The 21,998-nt window shown below is 37.8% G+C and overlaps 1 protein-coding gene across 7 annotated transcripts in view; it reads right to left on the bottom strand.

Annotated features, from left to right (window-relative positions):
• The window catches only part of opa1 (OPA1 mitochondrial dynamin like GTPase), a 55,703-nt gene that overhangs the window by 7,290 nt on the left and 26,415 nt on the right, over window positions 1-21,998 (bottom strand). For all 7 annotated transcript variants that reach the window (XM_051705939.1, XM_051705940.1, XM_051705943.1 and 4 more), the window contains 8 exons: window positions 20,597-20,762; window positions 20,261-20,413; window positions 20,018-20,126; window positions 19,814-19,893; window positions 19,552-19,692; window positions 19,323-19,439; window positions 18,941-19,034; window positions 18,615-18,725 (listed from right to left, as the gene is read on the bottom strand). In XM_051705939.1, the coding sequence (XP_051561899.1) occupies window positions 18,615-18,725; window positions 18,941-19,034; window positions 19,323-19,439; window positions 19,552-19,692; window positions 19,814-19,893; window positions 20,018-20,126; window positions 20,261-20,413; window positions 20,597-20,762 (971 nt within the window). The remainder of the gene's footprint in view (window positions 1-18,614; window positions 18,726-18,940; window positions 19,035-19,322; window positions 19,440-19,551; window positions 19,693-19,813; window positions 19,894-20,017; window positions 20,127-20,260; window positions 20,414-20,596; window positions 20,763-21,998) is intronic.

Raw genomic sequence — 21,998 nt, 5'->3', positions numbered from 1 at the left:
ACACATCCATTCATAGGTCTCCTCTCTTTATCTGGTCATGAATATTCCCATAATCCGTTGGCCCCTGTCCCAGCAGCCTCCTTTATTGGGGTGGGGGGGGGGGGGGTGGCTTTCTCTTTTTCAGCATTCCTCCTCAATCCCTTTTTTGAAAGAGGCTCTCGCCTGATCTCCACATGAAATGATATCTCTTTCACTCCCACTCTTGCGGGCCTCTAAGCCTCCTGGGCCGAAGCGGCAGAAGGCTGGAGAAAGCCCTTAATTGACCTGTAATTAGACTGTGAAACAGTGTGGCCACGGAGAACACAAGGACCAGGAGAAAAGAAAGAGTCAAGGCACGGGATACCGCCAAGGAAACAGAGGTAGAAGGAACTGAAGAGAAATTCAATCCCTTTTGATATAAATAGTGGCCTTCAGAATTTGCCATCAAGTAGCAAAACCGTTAATGGGGGATAAAAGCAAAGAAATTAAAATGTGGCAACAGCTTTTTTCGGCAGCTCACGTTTCCCACTATTCTTTCCTGGAAACAAGACTGCTCAAGAAGGTCCATGGACAATAATAGTCATTTAAGGTGTGAACTTAAGATTGACTGTGCAAAACTACATATTTTCAATATCAACTAGTCAACTAATCAGGATTTATTATTAAGGAAGCCCTGACGTATTAGGCATTTTTTGTGTTCACCTGACCCCGATCACATGTGTTTCTTCAGGGGTGTTCACACAGAATCATTCTTGAATTCAAACAGCTAGACAGACCACAACAGGATGGAACAGAACTATCAAACTGGGCAATGCAATGGCCAAAGACATCCATCCAAATCTGTATGGCTGTAGCATTAATGCTTTAAAGACGATGACATTAAAGACACAACTTTTCCAATAGGCTTTTACCATGCAAACTGTCTAACAGCTCCAGCAAAACAAGCTGTCAGCATGCTTATTAAAGCATCACCGCTAAAAAAATCAAAGCTAATAAATAAATAAATAATAATATAAAACCAGTCAACCTCACAAACTGACTAGTCGGTTGTTGGATAACCATCATGACTCCTAGTGATGAGAACTCTTTGAAATGTTTACATCTGAGAAAAAAAGACAACTAGAAAGGCCCTTGATGGTACTTTATTTGTTTGAAAATTCATACAGGAAAATCTTCCATTAAAGACTAAAATAGGATATCAGCAGTACAACACCACTGCAAACAGCAGACTCAAAAATCAGTTTACAGTAAAAATTGATCTGTAAAACATATGGTCAAAAGAAGGAGAGGAACTAATGGGCTCTGCTGTGGAGAACATCAGGGTTCAAACAAGGGTAGTTTTGACTTTCAGCTTATCTCAAGCATTTTGGCCTATTTTAGTGTGTAAAATCTTAGACACTGCCAGGAAATGAGTCAAATCTAAATAATTTTTTATTCACACTACCAGCTGAAAATTAGATACTTGATGGACATACCTGTAGTATCCTCATACATTCCTTCTGTCCAAATACAACAAAGCCATCTTAGTCATCTTTTCACTACTAGGTCCACTTGTTAATATGGCAATACCATGTTTAAGGCATATACCAAAGAGTAAGAGGCCCTTCACAATGAACGTGTCATAAAAACATGCTACAAAAGCTAGACATTATTACACTATAGACATTAATAGACATTCCTGGTTTTATTGTGCACAGTTTATCAGTGCACGTTATTCCAAAGACAATGAATGTTTCATAAAAATGTAATAACTTGCTTCACCACTGAAAATACTTCCTTTTTCAGCTGATGTCACCAAGGCCACTTGTTTTGCAACTAGTGGGTGCAGGTGGTGTTTTAGAAGGGTGGTAGTCCCCCATAATTGACTCCAGACTCTGGTATGGAACATCCACAATTCAATCAATTCCCCCAAGTTTATGTTTACGTTTATTTATTTTTTATTAAATATTCCTTTTCACTCTGAAATATGCCACATTATGGAAGTAAAATTGGTTCCAAATGCCGTTTCCTGTAGTCTTTAGAGAAAATGGACCACTGCACCACTGGAGACCATGAAGAACTTTTGCGTCATTCATCCCCACAATTCCAATAGCTAGAACCTTTGAACAATATCTGATGGTACGTCTTATGTAAACCCAGGTGTACGCTGAACTCCTCACCTCCCCTTTACAGCCTCCCTCCAGCCTGGCCTTCAATAAGCATTTAATTACAGGGCTTTGGCAAAGGTAAGACAGGGGCAAGTCAAGATTTGGAGAAGCCAGAGAACAGTCAACCGGACAATAGATGGCTGTCCCTTTATGCATGTTTGAAAAAGAGAGTGTGGGGTTGTTATCCATGCAGGAGAGAGCATTCTCATAACTGCGTGTCAGTCAGCGTAAAGACCCAAATTTGAACCTGCACACAAAATTGCAGGTGGCAAAAGCAGGTGAGACACCAGTCTCATTTCAGCATCTCAATGGGTGCGTTCCAATTGGTTAATCGTGCCCTGCGAAGTGGACTACACAGGGTGTTTGGCCATCTTTAAGTGAGATTCCAAATGGGGGTGGCTGGGAGGTGGGGGTTCAGTTCAAAGAGCAATGTGAATGATATCAGGAATAAGGGTACATTTATACCTCACTTCATAGTAAGCAAGGGACATTTACCCACCTGTTATTGTGCACCACCTCAACACGAAATTTAGCTGAAATAAACATTGGATTACCTAATTCACCTCAGGGGTGATTTCAAAGTAGTTGTGTAGCAAGTATAAAGCCCACAAGATGTGACCATTACAGCAATTATCATGACTATGGGACACATAACAACACATAACCTGGAACTCCTACTATGTGATTCATGTGTTTGATGACGTTGCAGGACAATTAATTTTGTGAAGTCAAGTAAATGTCAACAGATATCCCCTTCTCAGTGTGTAAGGAGTAGTAAACATTGCATAGGGACGCTTTTAATCAGAACACAGCTAATCTCAGCCTCTTCGCGGCAGTTCAGAAACAGTAAACACACCAAATTCCTTAATGTCTCAATAATGGAGAGGATGTCATCTTAACCCAACCAGTGGTGATTTGTGGAACCTGCACACTCTGCACATTCCACAGATTCTATGACTGCCTAACTTGTGTGCCGAAATCTGTCAAGGCTTTTCATTGAGTCTTGATTTAATGGATCATTAGGTGGGACAACATATTTATAGATGGAGGTTGTGTACTGGTTAAAAGGGGTCAACTTTGGGACTCCGGATTTAGAAGAGAAATGCTAGCTTTGTTGGAGCAGTTTGCCTTCCCAATTCCCTTATTTTAACAATTAATTAAGAAAAGTCATGATAAAATAGGAGCACTACATCATCCAGTGCCATTTTGACTGTGCCAGAAGGTGAGGCATTGCAACAAGAGCTCTATTTTTACCCCTTGAGGAAGGAAATATATGGTTTTCCTGTTACCTCATAGCTGGCTATCTGACAGATAGATGTATAGTGCAGTGTGCACAGGCTTTGGAGAACAACCTTCAGGAGAGTGACAATGGGTTTTGCTCCTGCAGACCCAAGAGGAACTGCTGTGATGGAGAAAAATTCAAAAATGTAAATGCAAGACTGCTGGTCCATTTCCCACTAAGGATGTGTAAAACTTGGTATTTTAAAAATCGACTTGTCAGTGGGTTGCCTGAATGACTAGTAAACTAATCGGTCTTAAAAGAATAGTTTGGGTTGTAATTAGGCTGGCTTTGGGATAACCTGACCTCCATGAGATGCGTTTCTTAGGAGGCGTTATATACAAGACACGTTCTTGCATTCAAAAATAGCCAGACAAAGTGCAATGGAATGGAACAGAACACATGGGTCTTTAAAAGTGGAAATACTTACAAATTGACACGCTGTCTAAAATATGCAATGCTAATTGGAATGACACAATGACCAAAGACGTCCTTCTGCATATGTAAGGCTGTAGCAGTGAAGAAGAAGAATTAAAAGACAACTTTTCTGTTTTACTATGCAAAACGCTGTGCAGAACACTGTCAACACACTAAGAATAAAAAAATAAGAACAAATCTATAACCAGTCGACCTGACTAATTGACTAGTCTCATCGTGACCCATCCCTATTTCCCACTCATTTGATTTCCTCTACCACAGTTTCTTAGCAGCTAGTGGGGCACAGAGTAAATGTAAAAAGAAGGGAAATACTTCCTGAGGACCTTTTCTTCACAGCAATGACGAGTGCTGAGAGATTTATGTGGAGAACAGGACCTTTGAGAGCACTTGGGTGGGGTGACGGGGATGCGTTGGTGGGAGTGGGTGGCCTGTTATCAGCCTGCATGTGAAGACTGGGGCTACAGCCACATATGGGAAGGGGGCTTTGCTCCAGCTGTTTTAGAGAGGGGAGCAGTTTCCTCTCACTCTGAAAGAAAGGCATAATTGTCTTTCTGTCACTGAAAGGGCAGGCCAGAAATATGCTTTTCACATGAGAGCTACAGGGTGCATTGAACTTGGTGGGAGTGTGTGTGAGAGAAGGCAAAAGTGAGAGGAGGAAAAACATAAGCTGGCCACAGATGAAAGGCAAGTGTATATAGTTCTCCATAAACTATTATGTGACATCCTAGAGTGTGGCAGTTCATGTTCAAGCCTGTGTGTATGAGAACGCATTGGCTGAATCAGGTTCTGATGAAAAGCTTTGTTTTGAGTAAACTGAACTCATTCATTTGTATCTAAATAAACAAAGTCATTTAAACATAAAAGTTCTCATTTTCATTTACAACATACTTTGATCATGAATGCAAAAACATTTTAAGAGCTGAATTAACACCCTAAACTGATCAAAGGTGAACATAAATATCATGTACATGGGTTGCAAATTTCTGAAACCACCACTTCTATTTTGCATTTTTCAAATTTAACAAAATATTTCTCATTATAAATTATAAGCATAACAATTTGAGTGAAAAAATGAAAAAACATTTCATAAAATGTCATAAATTTGTTTATTTGATAAGTGACATTGGAATAATGAAGAACAGTTCTTATTTATTTTTACTGTACATCATGGATTTTTATTTTGTTTTATCATAAAACTTTGTTTATTTCCAGGTTTAAATTAGATACTGAATCCCAGATTTTCAATGTGGGCTCAGACTTTTGGACTCCACCGTCCTATACAAGCCAGAGGCCAAATTAAGAAAGAGTTTAATTTTGAAAGATTCATTTCGACAGGCTCATGGGGACCATAAGAATCAAGCTCTAAAATGTTTCTCAACATTCACAAATAGTTATTTCTTTAGTTTAAGCTCTTTGATGAAAAGCTCTGTAGTGCAGCAACCAGGACAACATTACGATCAGAAGATAAGACACACAGAATCAACAGCTCACACCTGACTTACCCAACACACAATAACTTTGATACCCCTGGCTATAGATAAACCAATATAGGCGAGAACATACAGTCAAGCCAAATAGCAGCCAATGATTAGATAGAAGACAATAAGACAGAGGGAGAGGGACTGACACTGTAAAAAGGTGGATGCATACACCAGTTAAGCCCTGTGTATACAGAGCTCAGGAGCAGCAACAGTACATCACTGGAAGAGGAGAAAATGGTGGAGCACTTTGCATTGAGCACTAAAACGGGTTCCCACATAATCCTTTCACGAGGGAGACTAAATGATGCAAAGGTGATGAGGGGGAGTATGAGACAGAGGATGAGAGCATTAAGGAAAGGCCTACTCAACACTGAGCTAGAGAATCACACCACCATACGTTATGGCAATGGGTTAATTTCCTTATACTACATGCAAAAGAGCAAACTGTTCTGGATAAGCTAGAAAAACTCCAAGGGTGTGACATTTTTTGCACTAGCCACAATCATTTGTTTTAAATTGCCATTAAATATTCTAGATTTTGTTAGAGCCTACACAGCGTAGAATATACAAGATAATACATATGCTTGGACACATTGAGCTGTGGTACTCTTACTGGTGATGCGAGTATGAGTGTGGCTCAAAACAAAACAAAACACAAAACAAACAAAACTAAAAAACAAAACTAAATAAAACAAAACAACCAAAACAAAAACAAAAAACAAAACAACAAAACCAAACAAAAAAATAAAACAAACAAGACAAAGCAAAACAAAACAAAAAACAAAACAAAAAGTATCTTAAATTACTAAATATTTTTGTCAATATAACCACTAGCGTAAGTGAGAAATAAGTGATTGTAAAACTTGACTCAAAAGTCCCAAGAAATTAAACTGGACAGCAGACAAAAAGTGAAAGTAACGTCAAAGTTGTGGCATAGCAATAACACACATGCTGCAGGGAAACGAGTCTGGACTACATTATGTCCAGATCCCATTCCCGTCCTCTCTTCCTATTAATTTCCTGTCACCCTTCACTTGTTTAATAATCCCCCACCCCTACCAACACCCCAATGAAAAAGTAAGACTAATGCTTAAAATGTGAAAAAAAGACACCCACACCTGTGTTATGTCTCAAATGCTACTTTTTGAGTGCTTGAGGGTCAGCCTGGCCTATAAAAACAAGCATTAAAATGTAGCAGGAAAAAATAATTCAGTAAAAAATTTAATGCAAACTGAGAGCCAAGTCTACAACTGTCACAAGGCCTGACAAGAGAGGGAGCCACACAGATAAAATCGAGTCTATTAGGTAAATCAAAACCTCATAAAGCTGTCTCCAGACATGCCTGCAGTTGCATATTAGCGATGTGGGCAGAGTTCCAGTGGAGGCACAGTGCCATACAGCTGCCCTGGTGCTACACACACACGACACACCACATCACCCACAGGCAGTCACCACAGTAACAAGCCTGAATGCAGCCATCTTCCACATCTAATCTCACTTTCCCTCTCTCTTACACACACAGACATACACAACCACAAAATCCCCAAGTGTGAAACCAGAGCAGCTCTCTGCCTGCAAGTAAGGGCAAATCGTTCTTAAGCCAGACTTTGCCCCAGGAGGTAATTTTTTTCTCTTTGTTAAGGGAAGTGCCCCCCCCCCCCCCCCCAAGCTCCTCATCTTCAAACAGGCAGACAGGTGAGGCCAGGGTCAGTGAGTAATAGCCCCTCATGGACTCCTGTGAGCTGGACTTAACCCCTGGCCCAGCCTCAGGTTCTGGGAGCCCGTCAATACATCTCTCGGTTTATGAAGTAGGCTGTAAGTTTTTTTTAATCCATCTAAAAAAAAAAAAAAAAATAGCAAACAGGGACAGAGACAGGGGGCATGTAACAACAGCTCATAGGTGATTTAAAGAGCACAGAGTTTGAAATCCCCCTTCGCTTACCAACTCCTCCCATTCACTACTGGATTCTGGAATCTTTTCCTGTTGGGTCTTGTAAGGTGGGCGATGTGGAATAGATATGGCTCAGAGACAAACTCTCAAAATAACTTAATAGTAATATCTCACTATCCAAGAATATATCTAAATGAGTTTTGAAAGTCTATATGAAATCAAAAAGTACCCTATTAACTTAAAGCCTGTCTTACGCTGAATGATGCTTAAAAAAAAAGAAGAAAACTATTTTGTATTCTTTAATCAGTATGGTTATTTAATAAATTGGAAAATTGTAACCAACAGCCAAATAGCTTTTTTGGCATTCTTTTAGCTAAATTGTTTTCAACTGGCTCCATTCTGTGAAGAAATGCCCACTTTTCACAATCCAATTAATTCCCAATGAAAAATGTCTCTCCCTACATTTTTTCTATTTGAATATCATGTTTCACTCAGAAATACGTCACATTATAGATGTAAAATGGTTTACGAATGCCATTTCAAAAGTGCTGAATTTAATGGATTTTCGCAGCTGCATAAAATAAATCATAAGGGCCAGATTTTGTGATCTTAGTACAGTCTAAAACTGGATCTACCAATGCATCATCAAAGTGAACTGAAGCAAAACGCTCAGAGTGCTTCATAAGGAGCAATGGGCTTCACTGATTGTAAGAATTTCAAGGAGCTCTCCAGAAGTCAAATGTCTAAGAGAAGATTTTCATAATTGCTGGTCAGAAAATGATACTTCAAACTGGATATAAGATACAACTGAGAGAGTAGGCTAAGGTCATTAAACTTGTGGAAATATGACAATGTCATTTCTGGAGAGCTGAGAAGTAAAGACCAATCATGCTAATCTATCTTGTTGAAAAAAGATGTACGTAGACTTAGATCTGGTAAAACTGCCTTTGAGTCTGGTTCGGCTTGCAATTGATTGCATTCTGCAGTATTCCTCATTTGTAAGTCATTTTGGATATCTTTTAATTAGTTGATTAGTAGATTAATATGGGATGGAATCATTCGAGTATAAGGTTGAAAACCAAGCCAGTTGTTCTAACTATTGTTTAGACACAGGGTTTTCAACCAGGCATCTGTAAACCCTTTTGAATCTGTGGAGAAAATATAGGATACAAAACACATAGAATTTTCTATTAAAAATCAATCTATTTAAACTAACATTAACTTATGATTTAAGACTACTAATGATTAAATACTATAGAACTATTCTGATGCTAGTGAAACTTTTTAATGCAGCAATTTTCGTACTGCTGTCTCCTTAAGATGAATCGCTTACGATGTATTATTCCTCTTTTGTAAGTTACTTTGGATAAAAGTGTCTGCCAAATTAATACATTTAAATGTAGAATGAAATATGGTAAATGTTCTTCATGAAAGTTATTTTTACTGTTTTTGATCAAATCTAGCATATTCTGGGTGTCCCTCAGTTGGCTGAGAGTCTGGGTGAGGGTCCTGAGTCTGTAAATGTTGAAAACCACTGGTTCAGACTAGGGATGTAAACGGTTCACGGTTAACCGATTAGGGGAGTAAATCGGATGTTTCATCATGATATGATCTTATATCGATTCTCTTGGCCTGCGATCCGATATTTGCAGATACTTCAAAGTCTGCCACGATACGATTTCAATTTGATTCGATTCAGGGCTCTACGATCGATATTCCGATATTATGTGCCTATTTTACAAAAAAAATGTTTGCCCTCAAATGCAACCAAAATATTATTTTAATATTTTATTGAGTTCTCTGAAAAGTGCAAATTTAGTATCCACATTGGGACATCCACAACAAAATAAGGTACTTCAGATGTTGAAAAAAAATGACACAGATAATAACATAAAAAATAACGTCACACACAAGTGATCATCAATTGTTTGATTACAGCTTATTTTTCAGTTTAATCCAATTTAAAGTACTTACCCATGACTTATTTCCAACTATCCGTGCCAACTGCGGTTTTCATGGCTACAACTTCCACAGTTGCAATGAAAAATTCTGTTACAGTTAACTGGGATAAATGTTAGTAAGGGTGTTGATGTGAAGACGTGTAAAGTCTTATAACTGATGCTGGAGCTGAGCAGGTGTTTCTCTTTCCCTCATTAGTGCTGTTCAGAATGTCGGCGTTGTCGAGACGTTTCACATGATGGAACTTCTCCATGGTACATTTAAATAGCAAATTCTCATGTAAAATTCAAATTGGTCGCATGCGCAACGATATCGATGGAAGCCCAAATTCACAAGAGCTCGCATTTTAAGGAGCGCCCGGTTGACGTGCTTACACTGATCCTGTCACTAGCTGCTGGCAGAAAGTGCTTTTTAAAAGTTAATAATGTTTTAATTATCAATTCGTTTTTTACACAAACTTATTGATTTGCTTCAGAAGACATTCATTGATCGAGTCGTGTGGATTACTTTTATGCTGCCTAAATATGACATAAATATCTGGGATGGCATCAGGGTAAGTGAATAATGAGAGAATGTTTATTTTTTTGGTGATAATCAAATTTTTTGGTGATTATCCCATCAATTTAAAGGTAATTTGATGGGATAATCGTTGGGCATGTTATGTACACATGAGGGCGGCGTTAACAAATAAACCACTGTCTTCCTCTCAGTCTGCTAGACAAGAAAATATGAAGTGTGCGGCGCACTGTGTGACCATTTTGCCTGTGAAGACGACATGTTGCGATGCAAACAGGAGTTTAGTAGTAGCACAAGTACAATACGGTACCATTTAAAAACAAACATCTGCAAGCCTCGACATATAAGAGCATATGTTTACAGCCCTATTTGCACAGGAGACAGGAGTGCGATGCGCAGCAGGATGTCAGAGCTTTCGGAGCAGGTTTAAGTCACCACGCTTACCGCCAACCAGCTGCGTACCAGAGGTGGGTAGAGTAGCCAAAACTTTACTCAAGTAAAAGTACAATTACTTAAAAAAATAATTACTCAAGTAGAAGTAAAAGAAATAATGTTAAAACTTACTCGAGTAAGAGTAAGAAAGTATCCAAATAATCCGAAGTATTTGAATTCCTTTAATGCTGCATTTATGTGCTTTCTGAGCTTCAAATTTTGGTTCCCATTCACTTGCATTCTTGTATAAACTAAAAGAGCTGAGATATTCTTCTAAAAATCTTAGTGTTCAGCAGAAGAAAAAAAAAACATCTGGGATGGCATGAGGGTGAGTAAATGATGTGAGAATTTTCAATTTTGGAAAAATTATTCCTATAAGGAGACACTAGACAGAATGCTAACCTTAATCATAATTTACTTTCACTGCATGTTTTTTTCCCCCTCCATATTTTGAAAGGGAATGGTGACTGAGACTGTCAGTCCCTAACATTCTGTCTAACATCTTTTGGGTTCCACAGAATACAGATAATTTCACGGGGTTGGAAGAACATGAGGGCGGGGAAATGATGACAGAATATTAATCAAAGGTGAACTATCACTTTAAGGATGTTTCTCAGATTTAGACGAATCTGTCAATTAGAAGAGAAGTTTGGAAACCTTTTTCTAGTAATTATTATGTCGAAAAACGTGAACAATGTCCCAAGTTATATATAATGTTTAATTATACACTGAAGCAAGATCATGCCTTATTCATACCTTCTGTCTTTATTCAAAGCTTTTTACGTCCTGCATGAATTTATTTCAGTGACGGTCCAGCATTGTTAGTGTCAAAAGAATTTAGATAACTAGTTCTGTACACTAAGGGTGAATTGCACCTTTTCTCTGTTTGGAAGCTTGTTTTCCATAAGACAAAGCCGCTAGCATCTGTCAAACGCTGTGCACGCGCCAACCTTGCACGTGCAGAAATGCTCACACGCATAGGCAGGGCAAAACATTTGCACAACGCGGATGTTTGCATGGATTTATACACTAGGCACTGATATGTTGCAGCGCTGATATAAAAATGTAAACTTAGAAACTGAGGTCATAAGAGCCCATAGTTACAGATTCATGCTGAAAATTTATGAGTATCACCATGACACAGACAAGCCCACATTGTCACAATCTCTAAAACTTACCTCACCGTGTCGTCTTAAGTTGGAGCTGCAATTTTAATCTTGAAATATATCCTTGTCTTGGTGTAAAATGAAGGCATTGTGTGGAGTGAAGAACTGTTTGTTTTGTGCGTTTGCTGCTGTAGTGTTGAACGCGAGTGACAGCGTGCAGCTGTGAAGTTTCGCTGTCGTAAGAGTCCCGTTCAAAAATCTCAATAAATTACGCATTTATAAACACTTATTAAATTAAAACCAGTAATGTAACGACAGGAATGCTACCCATTGTAACGAGTAAATTTTTCCCAAAAAGTTACTCAAGTAAATGTAACGGAGTAAATGTAGTGTGTTACTACCCACCTCTGCTGCGTACCATACTGACCCCTGCCCACGTAAATATATGTTGATTTATTTCTTTTTTTCGTTTAGGCTAAGACTTTTTTTATTCTTCCATTAGATTGTTATCACCTCGAAAGTTAATTTGGCATGCAAGCGATCAATTAAAAAAATTTTTTTTACAAAATATAAGAAGGATAAGGTTGTTCATTCAAATATTGATGTAATAACTATTGCTAAATATGCACATATGTCATGTGAGCCTGTTTTGTTTCAGCCAGTATAGAGCTTTAGAGGGGCAGTGGTGGCTCAGCGGTTAAGGCTCTGGGTTACTGATCAGAAGGTCGGGGGTTCAAGCCCCAGCACCGCCAAGATGCCACTGTTGGGCCCTTGAGCAAGGCCCTTGACCCTATCTGCTCCAGGGGCGCCGTATCATGGCTGACCCTGCACTCTGACCCCAGCCTAGCTGGGATATGTGAAAAAGAAGAATTTCACTGTATATGTGCAAATGTATAATGTGTGATAAATAAAGAAAATTATAATTAATTATTATTATTATAATTATAATTATAAATTATAATTATTATAATTATAATTATTATTAATTATAATTAATTATTATTTATTATTATAGCTTTGTCATGCCTGTTTGGTCACTTTGGTTTGATTCATGGCTTATCTGTTAACCGTTTAATAACCGGTTAAAACTCGCGGTTAGTCGGTTAAAAGAATTTGCCAAAATTTGCATCCCTAGTTCAGATGGTTTAAGAATTTAGGAGGTGAATGTGCTAAAAAAAAATCACTTGTTCTCAGGGACGGGAAGCTGGGAATACATCAAATACACCAAAGCTCGGGGCACCCTGTGAACATGATGCCACCCCATGCAGGAAAGGCAGCAAGGCCAGGCAAGCCCACAAATTCCTCTCTGCTATTTGAAGAGAATTAGCAAGTAGCCAGGATTTTGTCCAAACTCATGTTCTTTGCCTATCCCTGCAGGACGTGAGAGAAACAGTTACACTTAGCCAGTGCACAAAAGTGGCCCAAAAATTCTTGTATGAGAAATAAATGGAGGCTAGGTGGCAAACCTGATGCACTTACACAAAGGCCACCTCTCATACACCACTATGTACAAATTTTGTATGCACAGAACACACATATCTTAATACGCTTACATTACACTCTGCCTTGACAATCTGCAAAACTCTGGCCTGACTAAAACACAATATAGCTTTGCAATCAGGCAAATATGCACTTGATTTACCCCATGGACACAACACTCGACAATGTATTGTCAAAGAAAATGGCAGAGTTGATTATAATATGATACTGTACATGATCAAGCCATTAGGATTCCTGTAAACTAATGCCAAACAGAAAAGCTAGAACTCCTTTTTTCATTATACAGTTCAAACTTTGCACAAAACGGAACACAATGACAACTGGATGAAAACAGCTTGGTCTGAAATTACTTAATCTGTAACAAGGAACAGTTACTGCTTAAATTCAAAACATAAAATAAAATATTGTCTTGTGTATTAAATGGAGAGCTTCACATCTTTTACTCACCCTCATGCCATCCCAGATGTGTATAACTTTTTTACTTCTGCAGAACACAAACAAAGATTTTTAGAACAATATCTAAGCTCTGTTGGTCCTTACAATGCAAGTGAATGGTGGTCTTCTGAAAATGGGTGACAAACAGTTCAATATTTAAATCCTTCTACACTATAAATCTCCACTTTCACTTTCTTTCACATTTTGAAAGTAAAAGTGGAGATTTATGGTTAAAAAAGTACTTAAATAGTGACCTATTTATCAACCACACCTATCAAATCTCAACTGAAGACATGGATTAATCCACTGTTTTTTATGGGTTACTTTTGTGTAACCTTTATGTGATTTTTTGAGCTTTAAAGGTCTGGTCACCATTCATTTGCATTGTAAGGACCAACAGAGCTGAGATATTCTTCTAAAAATCTTTGTTTGTGTTCTGAAGAAGAAAGGCATGGCATGAGGGTGAGAAATTTATTAGATAATTTTCATTTTTGGGTGAACTATCCATTTAATGTAGCCAAATCATTGATTTGTGTGTCTAATATTCAGTGCAATTCAATGTTTTTTTGCTAGGGCAGTCAATAGATGAAATAACATGGCTAGTTTCAAATTTGCTTAAATTTGCCCCCAATTATAATGTTTCTCCTTTTAAAAACGTAGTGAATTCAATTTCAGTGCATTCAGTTCCACTTTTATGGAGACAAAACACAAGAATATGGAATTGGAACAAAGATTGTTACCACTTGTATATTGCAGTTTAATGCTGGCCTTCTCTTTCACAGTATGTTTCACTCGTTGGTGATATGTCATAGGTTTACTTGTTGAGCATGAATGATAAATTAAATTCCACACAGAAATGACTTCACTTTTGTTAAATCTAGATAATGTGTAACATCTTCCTGATTGCTTATACAAATTAATTTGCAATTAATTTACAGATAAATGTATTTTAATCAGTAATTTATTTATTGATAAATGATAGCCGGCTGTGGGATTGTTGTGTCTGTGTATTAAACACATATTGAATATTCACCAGTGGTTATTCTGACCAGTCTTTAGAAAGTGGATAAAACACAATAAAGCAGTTTTAAAACTAAATTAAGTAAATACATTATCTGGGTTAAATAAACTCAGATTTAATTCAACTAAAAATGTGAACATGCTAACTTTATCAGCACTAACTGTTACTTTTTACTTTTGCAGGCATTGTCTTTCCTATTATGGCAACCATTATTAAAAAACCAAGTCCTGTAACTACAGCTCACTCTCTCTCTCATAAAGACTGACTACACCTTAATTGAGTGACCATGTATTTTGTGCAATGACAACAGCTAGGGCACTGATCCATGCATGCATGCCCAGACTTGCTTTTATTAGCATAATAGCCACTTCTTTGGAGGTTGATTGTGTTTTCCCTAAGTGCTGGTTGTCCACCAGGCAATGTCATGCTTAACAGCACAGGAATCCACTTTAAGGGTCAACCAACGCCAAGCACCAGGTTTAAACAGTGGAGGGTCAGGCATCAGTGGATATGCTCATAGAGCCAAAAAAGCCCAACATCCTGTTCTTTATATTGAGGCAGGTAGAAAACGGAAATTCAATTCAAGATTTTTTGTAATGGCTCGGTCGTGCCAGTAGTTCAGAATTTTACTTGGTCTGCCAAAATTTTCACTGGCCTAACCAAAAAGAATTATATATTTTATTTTTATTTTATATGTGTCAGAAAAATTGCATTAAATGCATCGTGTTCGTTCCAGAATAATAATAATAATTATTATTAATAATAATAATTTTACTAGGTTAATTTGAATGATTAGATGGAAATGTTACAGCTATATAAGATAAAAAATAATAATTTTAATTTTTAATAACTGATTTTTGGTTTATAATTTTTAACCCATTTGTTGATGCTACCAAGACTTTCAGAAATTCATTCCTGTCACTCTCACAATTTCTTGAAACCTCATCTGTTAGCCTGCTAGACAGTATTACCTTAGTGACATGTTTAAAACAGTAGAAAATGTTTAATCCATAACAAATATTAAATGTTTAGGTTTGCAAGGCATAAAACATATGTACAGTACTGTGCAAAAGTTTAAGGCACTTATGAAAAATGTTGCATAACGAGGATTTCTTCAAAAATAATGCCAGAAATTGTTTTCATTTATCAATTAACATCATATAAAGTCCAGAATACATAAAAGAGCTAAATCAATATTTGGTGTGACCAAAAAAAGCACCAATTCTCCTAGGTACAACTAGACACAGTTTTTCTTGGTTGTTGGCAGATAGGATGTTCCAAGCTTCTTGGAGAATTCACCACAGTTCTTCTATCTATTTAGGCTGTCTCAGTTGCTTCTGTCTCTTAATGTGATCCCAGACTGATTCGATGTTCAGTGGGGGGCACTGTGGGGGCCATGCCATCTGTTGCAGGGCTCCCTGTTCTTCTATTCTATTTGCAAAACTAATGTTTGGGAGTCTAACATTTATATTTCCTATTGACACACTAAAGCTGAAGATATAAATAACCATCTTAAGACAAATGTTTTTGTGAAACATCTTATTTGCCTAAGACTTTTGCACAGTACTGTATATGATCAACCAACATAATATAAAATAACGACAGTGCAGCATTGGCCCAATAGAGCAAACCAAAACTTGGGCCAGTCAGCCATCCTTACTGTTGTGCCCTGCACTGCAATGATTTAAATGGTCTGTGGTCTTGCTTCTGATGGCAGGGTTGCTGCAGAATTTTTAAAATCAAATTTAAGACTTTTTAAGACCTTTTCTAAGACCTGAACAAATATAATTAATACCGTATCCCCATACCAAAACAAACCAACACAATCTCAAAATAAATCATGTATTGCAGACTCTTACTTAAACAGGCAGAGGCACATATTCAACATGGCCTTAAGATTACTTATCAGTAAAACAGGGTAGTTTGGGCAGATTTGATTCATGGCGTGGAACTTTTAACTTTAAAGGAATTTTAACTTTGAAATACACTGGGGACTCTTATTGTGAAATGTATGCACTTCACTGCTTCCAGCTTTAGCTCATTCAAACAAATAAGGGAAATAAAATGTGCACTCCTACAATAATCTACAACGTATAACAATATAAACCATTAAAGTAAATATTGTCATATTTCATCAACACTTTATCATCATCCTCAACAGTTGATCTTTAGTGATAGTTTGTCATAAATTTCCGATTTGGCCTAATGATTGTGAACTGCTCTGCAACAGCTGGAAACACTCACAAGCCCCTGCGTGCATGGAGAAAATACAACAGTTGCGTGTTTACACTTTGAAGGACGCAGCACATGCATTTATTTAATATGGGTTATGCGCAACAAACTTCCGTATTCTGTAAAACAGGTCGCATCGCTTCCGGTTCAGGTCCTCTGTACATGCTACGTTGAATATGGCACTATTTTACACGCATTGAGGTACACAGCAGAAATCACTGTTAGGATTATCCCGTTTCTGGTACTTTATTGGTCTTGACAAAGACATTTTCTTCTTCTCATTAACATTCAGATATTAAAATCGAATAAAACGGCAACAATAAAAAGCACTAGCTAGGTTAGCTGATTAGCTATCGCCATCAGTTTATACTGCTGTTACCGCCTTCTCCGACAAGCGGATGTGATAAGACCAGTTTTCCAGTTTGGTCATTTGACTTTCGACATAAAGCCTATTAAATCGTACTCTTTTGAAGTTTGATAATCACATTAGGTCATATCATGATTCCTGTCTTTCCTCCCCCAAATTGAAAACCTCTTTAATTAAAAATTAACACTGTTGTTGTAATATGTAAGATATTTAAGAGTTTTTATGACCGTAAATTTTGGATAACCGAATTTAAGACATTAAGACTTTTTAAGGATCCGCGGGAACCCTGGATAGAAACATGTCTGACTCTTAATAAGCAGACAAAACAAAAAAGGATACATGGACATCTGAATGAATGAAGGAATGACTGAATCATTTGCATTTAAATAGCGCTTTTCTGATACTACACTCAAAGCGCTTATACATCTGTATAAATGTGCATTTGCAGAGACTTAAAGCTTTATTGACTGTTAAAACTTTAGACATATTTGTTGCTGTCTATAATGAGAATCACAAAAACAATTCGTAATCGCAATACCCCAACCTGCCTTCATCCTCTGTGGCCACTTATGAGACGCAGCCATAACCCACTGCAAAGACACTTAAGCTAGTCAACCCGTTTAAGAGAGACAGTGGCTTCTTACTAAAATCAACAGTCTCCACTTTGCTCTAAGCATTCGAAGATGTCTCTTAACAACAGGCCACTCTTAGATAAGGAAATACTTCATTGAAAAGGCAGAGTGGCTCTTTATGACTCAAGCGAATGAGAGATGCTGTATGGGCAGTTTGACCATTGTGTCTAGGCCCACACTAACCTGTGTGGCAGTGCCATTACCTCACTCTCTGTTATCAGATTAATGACAGCACTGGGATATATGAGTGTGTGCGAGTCGTGTGTCTGTGTGAGATCAAGTCTGAGCATGTCAGTCGTGCCTCCACAAATTGCTGCTTTAATCAACAGAGTGTTTAACAGTTACCAGTGCTGAAGACATGACAGACAGCAGGCAGTGTGCAGCCAGGAGCTCTCCTCTCCCACACTGTGAAGGGCAATTAAGGGTTCAAGCCTCAACAGGGGGAGGGACAGAAAAAAGGAGGGAATGAGAAGGAGGGAGAGAGAAATGTGTAGAAAGCCATCCTTATCCCATTCAGAACTAATATCAAATAAAATAAATTAAAAGGTACAAAGACAAAAGTGTGAAACAGAAGTTAAATCCTGATTCTGAACTCCAAAAGGCTTTGCTCCTTATGATACATTTTTTTTTTTGATTTTGAGGAAATGCATAGAAATGCATGGAAAGGGAATTTTCTGAAAAAATTCAGATTTGCTGTAACCTTTTTAACAAACTATTTCTGTTAAGCAAACGAAAATCAACAAACCTCATAATGAACTAAAACATTTTGCCACTGTAAAATAAAGAAATAAGCCTCTCGAGTCTGTGCATTACAGTGATTTTACCGGGTGTTCTTAGACACGATGTGAGGCAGAGTATGCTTTTATAAAACACTGGCAACAGCACTATGATAAAAGACATCAATGTTCAATAAACATTTTAATTCATTATTAGTAATTTTCTGAATAAACCATTAATTCATAATTAATGATTATTTAAATAAACCATTCTTCTGCCTACATTAGCCTAACTGTAGGCTGTATATATATATATATATATATATATATATATATATATATATATATATATATATATATATATCCAGAGGATATATATAACTCCTGTGGCTTACAAAACAACACTCCCCTCTGGTGGTCGACCTGTTTTACTGTTGTTTTTAGGGATGCAAGAAAAGGTAGGAGAAATGGGTCTGAACTTACTGAGGTCTTCTGCCAGCTGAACCCTCCTGCCTGTGATTAGCTGGACTTTCTTCTCATTGTCCTCTCCAAAGTCATCTAACACTTCTTTAACATTCTTTTCTAAGCGCCGCACTGCAAAGCCAACAAAAAAATAAATCACTTATTTGTGTTGTTTGAACCTAGAAGTTAATACTACAAATCCTCTCATTCGCTGTGCCCTGTGTCTCATTGGGGCTTCATTAATTAGTAAACAGAATGACTGGCTTAGTTTATATGATTCATGCCAAGGAACCAAATCTGAGGACCTGGTTGCAGGAAAGCTTGAAGGTGAGAACCAATGCACATACCTTCTGTATTGGTGAGCTGCTGTCTGAGAGTATTGGCTGTGATGGCTAACATCCTCTGGATCCTCCAGAACAAAACCACATCATTACACTCCAGCTGGAACATAGAGAGATAAGCATATTACCACCATTCATTTCAATGAAATTTTTTTTCAATTTGTCCAAGAGAGAAGCTAAAACCTTTAGTAAGGGGAAACTGTGCTGACATTGAGAATCCTAGCAAAATATGATCCAATTCAAACACAGACATCTATAAAATTTTACAGACAATGTCTGTTCTTTAAAGAAATGGTTTTAATGCATGCATTGAAAATAATGTAGGCAAAAGTTCAACAAAGGGATTTAATTCCCCCAATGGTCTATGAAGTATTTCTATCTTCTCTACCTCAGAATCTACAAAGTGCCTCTGGTAGTAGTAGAAACCTCGCCGGCAGAGGTTACAATGAAACAAAGCTTTCTGCAGGAAGTGACGTCGATAGAGCTGGTGCCACGTGTCCTTGATCTACAGAAATGGGGGGGATTTTCAAATCAAGAATGTACAAAAAAAATACAACCCACACATTTCAATATACAGACTGTACTTTAAGAAATTCTCTACCAAGTGTCTCACTGACCAGTACGGGGTCCACCTCCACCCCTCGTCCCTCCAGGTTTTTGCGTACTGTAGTGACCTCATCATTGGCCAGGTAAGCGGTGTGATCCTCATGCAGCTTTAGTAGACGCTCCAGCTCATTTTTGGTTTCATTACGGATGTGCTATAGAAAGGATCAAAATTGTGACAACTCATCACTCGCACCTGCTAAAATATGACTTAATGAACATAAAAATGGCCAAAAAACTTGTAAAAGTATTGACAGTCAGTATGGCCTCTCTAACCTGCTCTGGTGTTCGATTTTTCCAGCTCAACCACCTCTGTTTCCAGTCTGGCCCAACCATATCTGATATTACTGAGTCCGCTGAAAAACAAAAAGTTGAGTCAGACATCCCATGTAAAGAATTCCAGAAAGAAATACAGCAAAGGAAAGCAAGAAAGAAAGAAAGACTGTTTGAGTGATTTTAGTATATGACTGGTGGACATACTGTCTTTAAGGCGAGAGTGTAGCGTTTCCTCCATGAACTGAATAGCAGCATCCCACTGGGGCTTGTCTGTGATAGAGCGATCTTCCAGAGCGTTGTGTTGAATCACTCTCTGCAACACACATACGTGAGTCACATTTTCCAACCGCACTTAACAAGGAAACACTCCACTATTATGTAATTACATTGTAATATGTAATTAATATGTTATAAACCACATTTAAATGTGTCTGCCAATTGATTTACCAAGCTGTCCATGGCCCTTTCGTTCCACATGTGTCGTTTGATGCACTCATCCTTGACAGCTTCCTTAAGCTTATCAAAGATGTCATCCTGGTCTTTTCCTTTGTATTCTGCCATGAAGCGGGCAAACTCCTCCTGCAACGTCTCCCAAGCAACCTTAGCAGCAAACAAAGTGGATCATTTTAAAAACTTTTTAAAGCTATTAATGGCACTCTAAACCCAGTTAAATCTATTTCAAACAGCTTTTTTCCTAAGCTTTAAATTGTTTTGGTCAATGCCCTAATGCGACATTTACTGAATTGTGTATTACATGTCTGGGTGATCAGCATTATTCGTTACCTCCAGTGCTTTATGAGGAAGCTGTTTATCAGTCCACTGCTTGAGTTTGATGTCTACAGTGGTGTTGAAAGTGCCAGAGTTCATGGTCTGAGCAGCAGGCAGGTAGATGTTCTCAATCACGTGTGTTGACACCCTCTCCCACAGCTTTTTCTGCAAGATGGACTCCCTGAAATAAGGATATAAAAATTATTTATGTTCAATGATTCATTGTTCATTGTGACAGATCTACATAAATGTACTAATGTTAACTACATTTTCAGCCCTCTGGGATCGCACATCTGGGATGGCATGTATGAGATGAGAGAATTTTCATTTTTTTTGTGAAATATCCCTTTAATATGCAGATTAAACTATAAGTAAACAATTTGTGGTTGATTCACCCAAAAAGTTTAAACACTGTGTCTCTGTGGTGCTATCAAAAAAATTGCTCTGTTTGTTTAAACATCCCAATCAGCCCGATATAGCAACATTAGCTCAAACAATGCTGTGAGTTTGGGACGGGACTATCTGTTTTCCAACCAATGGAAGAATGGAGAAGTGTTCATGAAACCTGTTTGAAAACAATCATTACTTTTGCTATTCAGTCTGACAAACCTAATGTCACAGAAATTACATACTTCTGCTCTTACTGTTAATAAGCACAAATAACAGTCGTGCTGAAAGTATAAGACTGTCTCTCACCACTGTCTCTCACCTTCCACCCCACTTGTACTACTTTGAGCAATTTGAACCTTTGTATTGCAGCACTTCTCATGTCATTGCCTCTTATGATGAATAACTTTTGTGGTATTTCTCATTTGTAAGCCACTTTGGATAAAAGCTTCTGCTAAATGAATAAATGTAAATATAATGTAAATGTTTAGGTTAAGACAAAGATGTGAATATTCTAAAGGGTGACAGCCAAGCTCATTTATCATAAAGAGGCCCTCATATTTCATAGCATCCTGTTTGCTTTGTTCTATCGTGGTACATCAATATACACACATCTCCACCAACTAGTGTTGCCCATAAAAGCCACCCTCCAGCTATTCATCATGCCATTGATTTGAGAGGCTGATGGAGCGCACTAGGCTCCCTACAAACATCTGATCTATTCCATTTAGCCTGCTCCTTTGGGTTTTGGGTTCATAACTTCACATACAGCTTACAGCTCTGCATTGTCAGCCCTGAAGTCATGAGATGGAGAGTCTAACATCTGCCAGGCAACAAGGAGTTGTAGGAGTGAGATGCCATTATTAGGTCTAGTTGTGTTGATGAGTAGAATATACTGTATATAGAAAGCCACTCACACGATACCACATGTTCAGTATTAACCACAGTTTTTCACATTGGATGTGTCAGAATGCAAATAACATACAGTACAGAGACATCACTGCAGCATGTTTATTGTGTTTATTTAGAG

The sequence above is a fragment of the Myxocyprinus asiaticus genome, chromosome 9 (assembly GCF_019703515.2).
Source record: "Myxocyprinus asiaticus isolate MX2 ecotype Aquarium Trade chromosome 9, UBuf_Myxa_2, whole genome shotgun sequence".
Taxonomy (NCBI): domain Eukaryota; kingdom Metazoa; phylum Chordata; class Actinopteri; order Cypriniformes; family Catostomidae; genus Myxocyprinus; species Myxocyprinus asiaticus.
Note: the sequence above shows the minus strand (reverse complement) of the source record. Positions and strands in the feature narration are given on the sequence as shown.